At 36.3% G+C, this 15,701-nt stretch overlaps 3 protein-coding genes across 5 annotated transcripts; 1 reads left to right on the forward strand and 2 right to left on the reverse strand.

Moving 5' to 3' along the window:
* Nucleotides 1-230: 230 nt before the first annotated feature.
* LOC144557931 (uncharacterized) lies at nt 231-3,413 on the reverse strand. The gene is made up of 8 exons (XM_078306600.1): nt 3,126-3,413; nt 2,657-2,781; nt 2,498-2,535; nt 2,016-2,126; nt 1,639-1,718; nt 993-1,029; nt 769-810; nt 231-602 (listed from the first exon to the last, which is right to left on the reverse strand). Exons 1-8 carry the CDS (start codon nt 3,339-3,341, stop codon nt 529-531), a joined length of 723 nt encoding a protein of 240 aa, XP_078162726.1. The 5' UTR covers nt 3,342-3,413; the 3' UTR covers nt 231-528.
* Nucleotides 3,414-7,360: 3,947 nt separating this feature from the next.
* On the forward strand, nt 7,361-15,533 carry LOC144558110 (putative GDP-L-fucose synthase 1). 3 transcript variants are annotated; one of them, XM_078306840.1, is made up of 6 exons: nt 7,361-7,508; nt 7,591-7,811; nt 8,188-8,399; nt 9,080-9,355; nt 9,755-9,983; nt 15,328-15,533. In XM_078306840.1, exons 1-6 carry the CDS (start codon nt 7,490-7,492, stop codon nt 15,349-15,351), a joined length of 981 nt encoding a protein of 326 aa, XP_078162966.1. In that variant the 5' UTR covers nt 7,361-7,489; the 3' UTR covers nt 15,352-15,533. The 3 variants fall into 3 exon arrangements, with proteins under 3 accessions (XP_078162966.1, XP_078162965.1, XP_078162967.1); XM_078306839.1 differs by lacking the exon at nt 15,328-15,533 and having other exon boundaries at nt 9,755-10,298; XM_078306841.1 differs by lacking the exon at nt 15,328-15,533 and having other exon boundaries at nt 7,475-7,507; nt 7,602-7,811; nt 9,755-10,298.
* On the reverse strand, nt 11,797-14,136 carry LOC144557940 (uncharacterized). The gene is made up of 3 exons (XM_078306612.1): nt 13,918-14,136; nt 12,610-13,233; nt 11,797-12,501 (listed from the first exon to the last, which is right to left on the reverse strand). Exons 1-3 carry the CDS (start codon nt 13,987-13,989, stop codon nt 12,043-12,045), a joined length of 1,155 nt encoding a protein of 384 aa, XP_078162738.1. The 5' UTR covers nt 13,990-14,136; the 3' UTR covers nt 11,797-12,042.
* Nucleotides 15,534-15,701: the final 168 nt, after the last annotated feature.

Here is a 15,701-nt window from a genome sequence, read left to right on the forward strand (position 1 = left end):
ACTAAAGGTCCAGATCTAAACTCAAACGGCGCATTAGTCCAGAGGCTATTAATCCTTATTTTACTGAAGATTTACTAATGTTTGAGTACATTTTTCCTAAATATTGTCGACAACCACTCTTTGTACTAAAAATTGACAAATTATTGGATTTAATCTCAATTTGAATTCATAAATCAAAGTTGCAGTGCTGATAAAGGTCGTAAGATCACCTAGAAAGGAACATCGAAAAATAACAAGGCAACAATACATCATGAACTGATAAATCGCAAAAATAGAAGCTTATTACACCTCTCAGTGCACCTAAATAGGCTTCCCAAAACAGAAAAACAATCTCAGCATTAAGTTCTACACGTTTCCCAACAAAAACAACAAATAAACAGTGCCAAATAGAAATGCTAAAGGCAACCCTTTTTTTTAACCCAACAGCTAACACCTAGATGTATGAAGCATGACAAATTTGGTTAGACAAAATGTTGGAAAAAAAAAATGGAACTAAAAATGTGAAAATAAAAGAATTTTAAGAATTCGTCAGTGTTTATTTTGCTTTCTTCGCGAAACAACCTCAGCTGCCCAAGCCTTCCCTACATCTGTCTGAAATTTTCCTGAAGATAACATATAGACAAACAAATCACTCTGCTTTCAAATTAAGGATCACAGGTAACAGAAGAATTTCTGTGTTACATTCAGTTTGTGTTTTTTTTTTTTTTTTTTATGATGCTTCAAACTTTGTATTAAGACTCAAATGCTGATGTATAGAAATGCCTGTACCTGCTGTTGATTGGAAAAATTCTTCCAGGTCATGCCCTTGTTCTGGGAAAAAAAGATCATAATATGTTCAATAAAGTTGATTTGCAGAACCCCTGTGTGCCACATTTTAATTTAAAGATCCTGGATTCCCCATTTAATGCTGAACACAGAAACAATTGTTCCAGCAGGAACTAAAGAACAACACGGATTGATGAAGATATCAGTAAAGCTAAGTAAAGGATTACCATTTTCATATTCCAGCGCTTGAAGAATCATCTCGACCTGGAAATTCCTCTAAGTTCAGATTAAATCCAAACAATTCATAAAATATAGATGACACCATTGACATATAATCATACCCAGATTCGAATATCACTTATTCATAAATAAGTAACTCTTATAGGGCAAATAACCATGATGATGATTGCAAAGATTTCCACCAACTATAATTAAATATTAGAGATGTTTAATAAAAACTGCCATGCTCTGCTGGTATCTACTTTCACAACCTATGCTGCCAAAAGGTCCCAAGTTCTTATAGTTCTTCTCAAATACCGAGTCTTACATTTTTCAGTGCCTTGTTTGCTTAAATTGCAGATGAAAGCAAAATTGCTAAAATTGTGGTCAACTGAGGAAATTCTAGTAAAATTCTAGTAAAATTGCTAAAACTGTGGGCACAATTTCTCAACATCAGGTCAACTGAGGAAATTCTAGTAAAATTGTGGTAGATATGCTGAACTGTGAGTCTTATTGAGGCTTACTTGTGCTCAACTTTAAGCACCAAACTTTCAGATTACCAGTTCTAATTAAAATTCTGACAAAGATTCTAGTAGGTGCCTGACAATTTCAGAATGAAAAAATAACTGATTGAACAAATGAAGAAAAACATACCTTGTCAAAATCCTTGACAATCTTAGCTTCAGGAGAAGAATTCTCTTCGTATTCCATCCATAGCTCGTGTATTTCTTTGGCTACAAGAGAATTTGAAATGAATTAACAAAAACCTTCAGTGATACAAATTATTATCAGATTATTAATACAAGAAATAATAATTACGGAAACAATCATAGATAATTATATGCGACAACATCATTGAGCAGCATGTCACAGTATTTGCAAAGCTTTTCATTGGATTTTTAAACATTGCTCCATTTTCTATAGCGTCCTCTATGTGCCATTCAATTTCCACTTTTCCTACTCATCATGCACCTATAACTAGGTTTAACTAACACTGACCATTTCAGACATTTGTATATTATATAATATACCTCTAGAAGGTTCACCAAGCAATGTACACATATGGTCAAGTGCTTCTCTCTCCATGCGGCTTTTTTCCGATTTGGGCACACCATCAGCAGGAGTGATATCACCCACAATAGCTGCATTTATTAAATCATATGCATCTCGAATTGTAAGATTTAGCAAAAGAGTGTAACCCCTGATCAATTGCAAATAATGGGCATCACACAAATTGATACTTCAACTGAATTTCAGCTGTATGTGATAACCAGTCTGAATTATAGGCTATATACATGTGGAATTTAAAGCCCAATTAGCTGTATGTAAATCAACTAATCAACCATTATAAACTAAGCATCGACTTAGATCTTCCTTCTTTTTTATGAAAGCTTTCTCAAGTTTACACAAAATGGCCCCAAATACCTAATTAACACCACTAAAGTCAAAAGAATTGAGCAAAATTAAACCAGCAAATTAATCATTGATAAAAAGCTCAAAAAAGAGGACTGACCTTCAGCAATGTCATGCACCAAAGCCATCTTGATGCACCTAATCACATATGAAACAATCAAAAGATGAACAAATCAGAAGTTTTACAAGTATAGATGAATCTCTCAGAAGTGACAAATATTTCTCTTGGAAAAGAAATAAAAACAAAGAAAAAAAAAACCTGTCACGGTCGATTCCAGGAATGTCAGGAGCTACAAGAGCCATGACACCCATGCGGTACATGTGGTCAGCAATTGATTCTGGCCCCTTCACACCTCTATTAACCCAACCTGTTCTTTTCGTCGTCTGTATGAGATCAATATCATGTGCTAGAGAAGATCAAAACAGGTCCTTTAATTATCCTACGCAGTACCAAAATGCACTAAGATTCGGTAATGATATATTTTTTTTGTTCATTTATATATCCTGGATCGTGCTCTATTTCTCAGTAAAACTAGTAAGTCCCATACTTTCCAGAGAATGTATGCTCCAACCTTCATATCATACCTAATATATCCTACAGTTGCTCTGGAATATTTTCGATAGTTCCTCTCATTTCCTCATTCGACAATCGAACTTTATCAGGAATTATTCAATCAACGACAAATACACTGCTACTTAAGAGACAACGAAGGGAGAGAGAGAGAGACCTTGAGGCGGTGGCAGAGAGTGAGAAAATCGATGGCGGAGGAGGCGGTAGAGGCGGAGGAAGAGGCAGGGTGGGAAGAAGACATCCTGACCGTTATCGTGCGAATCTGGGGAGAGATTCGACGGTGGGGATTGGAGGAGGATATAAAAGGTGGGAGCAGAGAGAAGGAGCGACTGGATTTGGTACACACAGAAGTGAGCGCTTGGCTCCCAGTCATTTTTCCCAACCACTGCGTCTCTTTCCTTCTCTGGGTGTATATCCCGAGAAATTAGTTTTTTAATCAATACACGTGTCGTTATTTACAAACATCAGAATTCACACGAATATTAAAGAGATCCTGTGCATCCATATCGGATCGGATCGGCCTGGATTCTGATTGGACGATCCCAGTACAAACATAAATATTCTGTTACCATACCGGATATGGATAATGGACTCCTTGATCCAGGCCGAGCCAGTGCAAGGACAAAAGGGTCAATAGCAGCTAATGGGCTGGGCTGGGCTTTGATCAGAAAGTTCTCCTACTAAAGCCCAAATATCCAGTTTTAATTATTTGTCAACGAATTTTCTTGGGATGTACTCATTGTTTGCTTTATTTGCGAATAAAGAAATGCGCTTCATTTACTCTCCTCTCCATTGTCAACGTGGGATGCACTCATTGAATGCTTGCTTTATTTGCTGAGCTAAGAGATGCTCTCTATTATAAACTATCTCCATTGTCAACTCTAGTCTCCGATCTCGATGAAGCCAGCTTCGTAAGTGGGGCGCACTTATTTTTTATTTATTTTTCCAAATCTCAATTTTGTCCTCAAATAATACTTATTTGACTCCGACAAATTGTGCTCTCTCTGAGTCGGTCTAAATAAATTGTCGTAGTAAAGGAAGTACTTTCTTCACAATTACTAGATAAGCACTGGTCTCATATTTTATGAAAAAAAAAAAAAAACATATCCCAATATACTAGTGATGAATTTATAGCAAAATTCTAGAATCAAGCAAGAAAATTAATTTGCCAAGGATTAACATGGTATGTTCTGTAGAGCATATGAAAATCGAGACCAACTTTTCAAGAGAATCTATGTAGTAACACAAATTAGAGAATTTCAACAGTATTTAATTTTTTATGGTTTTTTGTTGGAAAATAAGTTACACGGTGCCTATAAATTATTAAATAACAAAAATTATTCCTTAATGATAACTTTCTTCAAAGATACTTTAACATTTTATTCCTTTCTAGAGGTGCACTCAAGGTGAAAAATCTAAGTTTGATTGCAATAATTGTTTAAAAAAAAATCAAGAAGAGGGTTAAAATGCACCATTGGTTTTGTGCTCCAATCAACCCCACGTCTCTATCTCTGTTTACAAAGTTCAAACAATCGATCAGAACCGCTCAACATGATATACATATTAAAATGTGCTTAGAGACCATATTTTATATATTTTTTAAAAAAATTTACTAATTTTTTAGATAGGTACAAAATCACTGCTTTTGGATGGTTCAGATGCAGTGATTTTGTACCTATCTAAAAAAATTCCAAAAAATATAAAATTTGGTCTTTAAGCACATTTTAGTATGTATATCATGTTGAGCGGTTCGAATCGATTGTTTGAACTTTGTAAACGAAAATAGAGACGTGGGATATAATTGGAGCACAAAACCAATAGTACATTTTAAACTTCTCAAAAATCAAATACATTTCTTTAAATTTGGTTTTAATCGTATTTGGTGTATGATGTACTTACATATTTTGTTGCTTTAGATATATATAGCAACATGGACCATGTTTCGTGGCAATTAATTTTGACTGATTAAGGGAGAGCACAATTTGATGATTTCAAAATAAGAAGTTATTAATTGAGGGCAAAACTGAAATTAAGAAAAAAAATTAGCATCAGCCCTTAATATAGTATTTAATATACGCACGTACCTTTGTAAGTTTATGTCGAATTGCGCATATGTCCTTCAATTATCTCTAATGTAATTTTTTTCATCTCTAATGTAATTCTTTTAAGCCTTGAGATCTTAAAGTAATGCATAGGTCAACATTTTACACCATATTTTTTGAGAGAAATTATGAAAATCATTTTACACCATTTTAACATTTGTTTATATTTAACTTTAAACAACGGTTGTTCCAATCATAACAAATATTATAACGTATTGATTAGTTCATAACTTATGCTACTATTTATTATGATATAATATAATGGAATCAAAATAATTCAGATCAATTTGAGGATTTTATGTTGTCATCTAAGTTCTACATTTTTCTTAGTATTGCTAGAAAAAACATCTCGATAGTATAAAAACTAAAAAGTGAATAACTTCTTTTTAGCACGAGAAATTGAAGCATTTAACCTCTCCTTTTATATATATAGAGAGAGAGAGTCCGGCTAATGTCATAACGTTATAATTTCAGTCTAAGTTATAACGAGTCAGTTTTTGAGATTTCAAAATCCGAATAGTTGATCCGAACCGCTCATCACGATCTCCATATTCAAATGTGCTAGGAGACCAAATTTTATAGTTTTTGAGATTTTTTTACTATTTTTTAAAATAGGTACAAAATCACTATTTTGAATGGCCGAGAATGATCTGAAAACAATGATTTTGTATCTATCTTAAAAAATTGTAAAAAATATCTCAAAAAATATAAAATTTGAACTCCAAGCACATTTGAATATGAAGATCATGTTGAGCGGTTCGGATCGATTGTTCGGATTTTGAAATCTCAAAAACTGACTCGTTATAACTTAGGCTGAAATTATATCGTTATGACATTAGCCGGACTCTATATATATAAAGAGAGAGAGATGAGCTACGGTGAGTCATGGAGTAAAACGCGTTTGTACTCCACGCCGTATTTTCATTTTGAAAGTCCAAACGATCGATCCGAACCATTAGATGTGATCTCCATATTGAAATGTGCTTGGAGACCAAATTTTACATTTTTTGGAATTTTTTTACTATTTATTAAGCAATTTGAAAATTGTTGTTTTGCTGTGAACAGTAAAAACAATAAAAATTTCAGGACTACCGGATCAGCAATTTTCAAAATTGCTTAATATAGTAAAAAAATTCCAAAAAAATGTAAAATTTGGTCTCCAAGCACATTTCAATATGGAGATCATGTTGAGCGGTTCGAATTCGGTCGTTTGGATTTTCAAAATAAAAATATAGTGTCATGAAGCACGATCTCATTTTACTTCATGGCTCACCGTAGCCTATCTATATATATATATATATATATAGGCTATGGCTAATTTGCTGCCGGCGGTGCTGCCGCCTTTTTTTTTATTTTGTGATGTCCAAACAACAAATCCAAACCGTTAGATGTTTAATCTATATTATAATCTACTTGGAGACCAAATTTTACATTTTTTGGAATTTTTTTACTATTTATTAAGCTGGTTTGAAAACCGCTTATTTCAATGCTGCAGAAATTTACTGAAAATAGCGATTTTCAAACTAGCTTAATAAATAGTAAAAAAATTCCAAAAAATGTAAAATTTGGTCTCCAAGTAGATTACAATATAGATTAAACATCTAACGGTTTGGATTTATTGTTTGGACATCACAAAATAATAAAAAGGCGGCAGCACCGCCGGCAGCAAATTAGCCGGACCCTATATATATTGGAATATCATGACATAATCTATCAGTCTTTTATTTATATCTTATTTTAATAATTTAGCACTTATCTCTGTTGTAAAATGTAGCCGTCTGACTCACATATGCGGCCATATATACCTAGTCAGTGATTTTCTACATATAAAATCTCATACAATCAAGTTCATGCAGTTTTAAATATACGAGTACATATACATTTTATGTAGATTTGAAAAAAATCTAAAAATTATTTTGCAGAGAAAATTAAAATCTATAATCTTTATATTATGGTAAAGAACACAAATCACTGGACTAAACAAGTTTTTAGATATAAATTAGTTTTATTTTATCTATATTTCTTTAACAAAGTATTGTAAAACTGCATATGTACTTTTACATACAAATATGCATATACGAGCATACCGCACATGTAAAACACAGTGGCTTTTCATATGCATGAACAAAACTAGATTTTACAACCCTGACACTTAATGATCACATTATGCAATTGTAAAATATTTATACTTTGCAACGGAAAAAGTTGCAGATGTCTTTGTGTCAAATTCATCGCTCTAATAAATAGTGATAAAGAGAAGTAGAGAACAGAGCCCCTCAGTCAACAATTTATCAGCTAGTCGAGGGTTCTTCTGACAAATCTTCCCACTGTACCTTCATATAAGCCAAAAAAGTAAACGCAACCAGTTCCACCACTTCCACACCGAGATCTCTCTCTCTCTCTTTCTCTCTCTTCTTCAATGGGCTCTCTCGATTCAGGTATTAACCCCTAAACCATAAACCCCGTCTCTCTCTCTCTCTCTCACTCTCGCTCTGTCTGACTTCCCCTGACAACTTGCAGATTTCTCGACGGGAACATTCCTCTCTGACAAATCAGGAAAAATTTTCGTCGCGGGGCATCTCGGTCTGGTGGGATCGGCCGTGCACCGCCGCCTAGCCTCCCTTGGCTTCACTGACATCGTCGTCAAATCTCGAACAGAGCTGGACCTGACACGTCAGGCTGCTGTCGAAGACTTCTTTTCCTCTGAGCGGCCCCGCTATGTCATTGTCGCTGCCGCAAAGGTCTGTGCTTAACTGTTAAAATTAGAACCAGAGTATAGCTTATTTGAATTAGATAAAAATGAATCATTTGGTACATGTAGTAGCTGAGCCGTCCGGATATCCAAAATTTTCCAATTTTTCATTAATGAACTTGACCTAATGGATGTTTAGAAAAACTATCCATTATTCAAGAAGTAATCCTTTAAAAAAGTTGGTTGCTTGTGTACTAATTGAAATTTTGTATGCTCGGAAAAAGTAGGACAACTTGGTTTTGACCAACCTAGTGTAATGTGCTGTAATTAAAAAAATGCTAGACACCCCAAATTAAAATGCTATAAACCTCCAATTAAAGATTATTGGTAATTTCATTGTCATTTCTGTTCAATCTGTTTCAAAGGTTGGAGGCATCCATGCAAACTCTACATATCCAGCCGATTTCATTGCATGCAACCTCCAAATTCAAACAAACATTATTGATGCAGCTCTAAAATGTGGCTCTGTGAAAAAGCTCCTCTTCCTAGGCTCCTCATGCATCTACCCGAAGATGGCCCCACAACCAATTACCGAGGAGGCACTCCTCACAGGCCCACTCGAGCCCACCAATGAATGGTAATGCTCCACTCAGACCCACTCAAGCCCCCCCCCCCCCCCCCCCCCAATGAACACTGAGGTTTTCTATTGACTATGCAAAATGAAAAAGTGGCAAAACCATGAAAAGTTACAACCTAGCAAAATACATTGTTATACTGAAACTCAGCACTGAAAGTATACCAGGCAACTGAGGCAATAATATTTTGTTGAATTACAGATATCTATAGTGGGTTGAAATCGTGGTTTTCTGATGGTCTTATGATATTTTTAGTTTGGTATGGAAAATAATCCAAGGAGAACAAATATTCATTTTGGTTGGAGTCTGTTTTTATCTGTGGTGTATGACCCTTTGGATTCAATTTTATAATTTTTCTTGTAGTGGCTTTGCTCAAGTATCATAAAGTATTCTTTGAGTTTGCCAAACGATTACAGATGGAATCAGTCGTAACCCTTGGAAAGGCCCAATTGATAAATTATGAGTTGTGTGGAATTAATTACATCAAGTACTTGAGATGATTTTTCTTCCAGTAGTAATTGAGCTATGTGGACCAGCAGTTAAATTTTTTTTATTGTTTAGCTTTCTTTCGCAATTGCTACCTAACAAATGGGGGCTTGGAATAGGAAAATATGTTTTTAAGAGAAGTTTTCCGACTCCAATGAGCACTACAAAATATTAACACTGCCCTTTATGATTCCAGGTATGCAGTAGCCAAAATTGCAGGTATCAAAATGTGCCAGGCATACCGGCTCCAGCACGGGCTTGATGCTATCTCAGCCATGCCGACAAACCTTTACGGACCAAGGGATAACTTCCACCCTGAGAACTCACATGTGCTGCCAGCACTTATCAGACGGTTTCATGAGGCAAAGGTGAATGGTGCAAAGGAGGTGGTGGTGTGGGGCACCGGCTCACCTCTAAGGGAGTTTCTCCATGTAGACGACCTCGCCGATGCTTGTGTGTTCTTGATGGACAGGTATATGTCTCTATATTTAGTGCTATTATTTTACTGGTATGCATGGTAATGTTATCGGATTGTTTTATGTTGTTGGAGGTAGCTATACAAACAAAGAGTTTAAAGCCCTCCAAAATAGTAACATCATTCAAGTACCAATTATGCATGAGTCTTATTGATTTTTTTGCTCGTCGGTTAATATTGTATTGTAAAATTACAATTTGTCAGTATGCACAGTATTGCATCTTTTGGGATAACATGGGGAATGGAGGATATAGATCTAATCAGATGATTTGTTGGCTACATGTCCATGAAATTTCTTTCCTGGCATGTGCAAAACTGATGTTTGACAATTAGCGCTGCATGGTAATATAACCCAAAATTCATAATTTATTTTGATCAACTTGTGGGATTTTACAGTTACTCTGGGCTAGAGCATGTTAATGTGGGGAGTGGCATTGAGGTGACAATAAAGGAGCTAGCGGAGTTGGTCAAGGAAGTGGTTGGTTTCCAAGGAGAGCTTGTTTGGGACAAAACCAAGCCTGATGGAACCCCTCGCAAATTAATGGACAGCTCCAGGCTCGCTTCCCTGGGCTGGACCCCGAAAGTTCCACTAAGGGACGGGCTTGTTGAAACATACAAGTGGTACGTTGAGAACGTGGTCAAGCACTAATGATAGAACCGGAGGTCGTGTGTTTTTATTAATTTTGGAGCTTCCCTCCTGGTGGATTATTCTTGTTGTACTTCTCATCTGTACTTCTTGAGGTATTTATCAATTATTCTCTCTTTTTGTAGTTGGAATAAAGTTATCTAAGTCAAAGCATTTACATATGAATTTTACTGGATTTGGAAAGTTTGAGAAGTGATTTGGAATTATATAAAATTTGTAAGGATCAAAATAATAAATGATTGATGCTCTAAAGACTTTGTAATTTACATATTCATTTCTTCGTGTGTTGAATTATTATTGTTTTTATTTACTTGTTTATATAAACTAGCACGGATTGACTAGTTTAACTGAAAAGTGTGAAACGATGGGTGCAATTTAGCACGGATTGACTAGTTTAACTGAAAAGTCTGAAACGATGGGTGCAATTTAGCACGGATTGACTAGTTTAACTGAAAAGTGTGAAACGATGGGCGCAATTTAGCACGGATTGACTAGTTTATTGATCTTTGGGTAATTATTGATCTTTAAATGTTTCTCATTACTAACGATGAACACTAACGTATGGTTATGGTAAGAACAAACGAAATTCCTAATAAAGATAAAATACCTGTCTAAGCTAATGCGTAAGACATGCATTCTTCCCAAATCGAATAAAAACGAGTCATTCAACATTTCAAAAATGAAATAAGTCAAAGATTTGGACAGATGGCTATCAGCCTAAGCTAGGATTACTTTATTATACTTATCCATCGGTATAAAAAATCACAAAACCTCTCTCGTTCGCAAGAAACAATAAATAAATTACCAATAAACATGATCTATTTCAAAAATGACCTAAGAGTCACACTTATCAAAATAACCCACATAAATTACAATTTTCACATACACATCAGTGGGGTTGGGATAAGTTTCAATTTCATGAAAAGTGGTATAATGATATGCGTTTCTATTACTAGACCATACACACACAGAGGTACATAACAAACCACAATATAATGATATGATATGCATAGGTATTATGGACTGGTTCATGCTCCTTGATGCCGGTTGCCAGTTCCACTCACCAGAACTAGGAGGTGTGAAAACAAAGAACACTAACATATACACTGATTTCAGACTCAAAGAAGAAAAAATGAGAAAAGAAAACAGAACTGACAACAATGATTGCAACCTTTATTTTTGCCCAGAACAAATTTAATAAAAACTGCCCAGCCTGACCTATTTAAACTGTAAATTTGTAGTCTAGTCCCCCCAACAAGGCTTAATACGTATTTACAAGTCAAACCCTGGAGCTTATGGAAAGTTTCAGACCCATCTTGGCAAACTGAGTACTGTACCAGTACACATCCAGTTGCTGGTACAGGTGAGGCTTACACAAAAAATATTCATCCCAAGTTTGGTATAAAGGTAGCTATACAACTAAGTATTTTTCATGCTTTCTCATGATGTACAACCAAGGCATTTTTTTTTCATGTTTTCTCATGATCTACAACTAAGTTCACACTTAAATTTCACAAAATCCTGAGAGACACTGACACATGTATGCCACAGCAACTAACCATCAACCTATATCTAATACCAGTACAAGTAACAGAAACTTAGCACAACAAAACTGTGTCCAAAATCAACCATTCAAGCAAACCCAAAGATCTTATGTTGCCACCTGTAAGTACTTTATTATAGAGCTTATTTTGATGTGCATTGTGTGCGTGTGCTTTTTATCTTCTTCAAAATATATTAAATGCATTTCAATTATGATCTTACGTCACCAAAATAATCTTTTCAGAAGTCAAAACATCATAAATTCATAATTCATATATAATGTAAAATCAGTGCACAACACAATATCACCCAAAATTCAGCAACGTAATATCAGAGTACTAATTAACCCAACCATCACCTACCAATTAATAACATAAAAATTGCCATATTGACCAGAAAACAAAGGAAAACAATAAGAAGAGGAAAACCCTTTCTCTTCTTCACATCAGTTTAAGTTACTGAGAAGACATCAGACTAAACATACAACACTGACACATCAAGCCAGAACACTTCCTGACTTTGTGGCGCGGCAATCGGGACACCTGTCAGTCTCCAATTCGCAGACCACGCAGAGGCAGAGATGGTTGCAGGGGAGCACGACCACGCAAGCCTCTTCGTCACGGCAACGACTGCACACGGTTGTCGGGTGCCATGTTTCAGGGTCACACGTAATCTCATCCAAATTGCTGAATGCCTCTCCAACAGCCCCTGCAGCCGGGGCATGCCTCCTTGGCTCATCCTCGTCAAGCAAGATTTGGAGCTCTTCAATCAATCGCTGGTGCAGCTTTGCTCTTGTCTCGGCTCTCTTTAGTTCGTCAAGTAGCTCTTTTTGGCTCTGTCGAAGCTCATCTAGCTCCTCATCCTTCGCATCAGACCTGAACTTGTAATATTCAGTGTCACCCTTCGCTGCTTCTAGGTTTTGCTTTAGGTCTGACACCGTCTCCAGACAAATCAGCTGCAGAGCATATTACAGAGATATTAGTATTTAGTAAGGCTGTAATTAAGGAAACAGTTAATGTTGTTTACCCAATTTTGTAATAAACTAATACAGGGCTACACATACAATTTGTTCAACCACGCAAGCCTCTTTGTCACGGCAACTACTGCACAAAGACCCATACGGGTGCCATATTTCGGGGTCACACGCAATCTCATCCGAATTGCCGAATGCCTCTCCAACAGCCCCTGCAGCCGGAGCATGCCTCCTTGGCTCATCCAAGTCAAGCAAGATTTGGAGCTCTTCAATCAATCGCTGGTGCAGCTTTGCTCTTGTCTCGGCTCTCTTTAGTTCGTCAAGTAGCTCTTTTTGGCTCTGTCGAAGCTCCTCTAGCTCCTCATCCTTCGCATCACACTTGAACTTGTAATATTCAGTGTCAGCCTTCGCTTCTTCTACTTTTTGCTTTTCGCTCTGTCGAAGCTCCTCTAGCTCCTCATCCTTCGCATCACACTTAAACTTGTAATATTCAGCGTCACCCTTTGCTGCTTCTACATCCTCATCCTTCGCAGCACACTTAAACATGTAAAATTCAGCGTCTGTCTCTGCTTCTTCTACCTTTTGCTTTTCACTCCGTCGAAGTTCTTCTAGCTCCTCCTCCTTGATTTCACACCTAAACTTGTAAAATTCAGCTTCGGCCTTTGCTTCTTCTAGTTTTTGCTTTAGATCTGACACCGTCTCCAGACAACTCAGCTGCAGAGCATATTACAGAGATATTAGTATTTAATAAGGTTGTAATTAAGGAAACAGTTAATGTTGTTTACCCAATTTTGTAATATACTAATTGGAGATGGAAGGATGTGTGCTGTAATGGGGGAGCCATGGAGTAACAGTGCGATGCAGCATCGGTCGTTCTCGTTCAAAGAGGTTTCAAAGTGAGGAACTTGGTGGATGAGGAGACAGCCATGTGGAATTGTAGTAAGATCATAAGCTTATTTGTTCAACCAGGGTGTATAGAAAAAAAATCTTTTTCTTTAGCAATTTGAACTCGGAACAAAATCTGAGACCTTTTTGTTATTATTGAACATAAGAAAATGCAAGAAATTTATAATTTCAAATTTCGTATTTCCTGCAAACCATTTTCAGAAAGAATATGCAAAGATCACGGGTTTCTATTCGAAAGAGAGGAAAACAAATTGGTGCTAATCTCCGACAAACGCCAATTAATTAATTACAAAAATCAGTAATAGATTGATAGCTCGAATGTCAATTCATAAAATATATCTCGAATGTCAATTCTGATTTGGCAAGTTTTTATTTTCCGTCAGAAAAAAGATTTAGAAAACAAAAAAAATGGAAAAGACGAAACCAACCGTTTTTCAAAAAAGTAATCTTCTTAAAATCTTACAAATTCAATTATTAATCAAAATTACTTACATGTTCCTCCGCTTCGATTCTGCTCCTCTTTCCATCTGGAATGTCGATGAAAATCCCAATTCTCTTGACCATGTTTTTCTTAAAAAAAAAAAAACTATCTTGGTTTCCGGAAGAATGAGAGAGAAGGAGAACTCGAAAGAATCAGAGAAGAGAAAGAAGTTGGGGGGGTTATAAAGAAAAGGTTTCTAAAAATAGAAGTAGCGTTTCTAAAAATGGAGAACTGAGTTAAAAATAGAAAGCAGCGTTTCCGAGGAAAGGCCTATAAAAGGAAATTAGTATTTAACTGAGAGTTAAATCCGAAATTAGAGTTTAGATCCGAACCGTACAATCAGCTTTAGCACGAATATTAAAGGAGACATGTGCATTCAATTTTGGGCCAGCTTGGCCCGATTCTGATCAGACGCTCCAGATCTAAACCATAAACCCCAGCTTGGGTAATATTTTCCTTTTTGTAATATTCAATGGGCTCTCTCGATTGAGGTATTAACCCCTAAACCAAACCATAAACCCCGTCTCTCTCTCTCTCTCTCTCTCTCTCTCGCTCTCGGTGTGTCTGACTTCCCCTGACACCTCGCCGATAGATTTCTTGACGGGATCATTCCTCTCTGACAAATCAGGGAAGGTTTTCGTTGCGGAGCATCTCGGTCTGGTGGGTTGGGCCGTGCACTGCCGCCTAGCTTCCCTTGGCTTCACTGACACCGTTGGAATTAGTCCTAATCCTTGGAAAGACTCAATTGATAAATAATGAGTTGTGTGGAATTAATTACATCAAGTACGTGAGATGATTTATTTATTATTCCAGTAGTAATTGAGCCTATTTGTACCAGCAGTTAAATTTTTATATTGTTTAGCTTTCTTTCGCAATATGCCACCTACCAAATGGTTGCTCGGAATAGGAAAATATGTTGCACAAGAAGTTTTCCGACTCCAATAATTAACACCACCCTTGATTATGCATGAGTCTTATTGATTGTTTTGCCCCTCAGTTAATATTGTATTTTTAAAATTGCAATCTGTCAGTATGCACAGTATTGCATCTTCTGGTATAACACGGGGAATGGAGGATATAGATCTAATCAGATGATTTGTTGGCTACCATGTCCATGAAATTTCATTCCTTGCATGTGCAAAACTAATGTTTGACAATTAGCAGGTCTGGTCCCCTGTTGACCACATGATCACTCCATGTAGAATTTAAAATATAACCCAAAATTCATAAATTTTTTCGAGTGGCATTGAGGTGACAGTATATAAAGGAGCTAGTGCCTAGTGGAGTTGGTCAAGGAGGTGGTCGGTTTCCAAGGAGACCTTGTTCGGGACAAAACCAAGCCTGATGGAAACCCTCGCAAATTAATGGACAGCTCCAGGCTCGCTTCCATGGGCTGGACATTGAAACATACAAGTGGTAAGTTGAGAAATGTGGTCAAGCAGTAATGATAGAAGCCGAGATCCACAGTGTTGTTATGAATTTTGATCCTCAAGGGGTGTTTTGGGCATTTTGGTGCTTTCCTCCTGGAGGATTATTCTTGTTGTACTTTTTATCTATACTTCTTGCGGTATTTATCGATTATTATCTCTTTTTGTAGTTGGAATAAAGTTATCTGAGTCAAAGCATTTATTAATAACTGGATATGGATTTGGAAGCTTGGAAAAGTGATTTGGAATTGAATAAAACTTCTCAAGGACCAAAATAATATAGAATAATATATTATTGATACTCTAAAGACCTTTTGTGTAATTTACATAACTGACGCTATGGTACTATGCATAGTGCGGATTGTCCG

The sequence above is a fragment of the Carex rostrata genome, chromosome 8 (assembly GCF_964058835.1).
Source record: "Carex rostrata chromosome 8, lpCarRost1.2, whole genome shotgun sequence".
Taxonomy (NCBI): Eukaryota; Viridiplantae; Streptophyta; class Magnoliopsida; order Poales; family Cyperaceae; genus Carex; species Carex rostrata.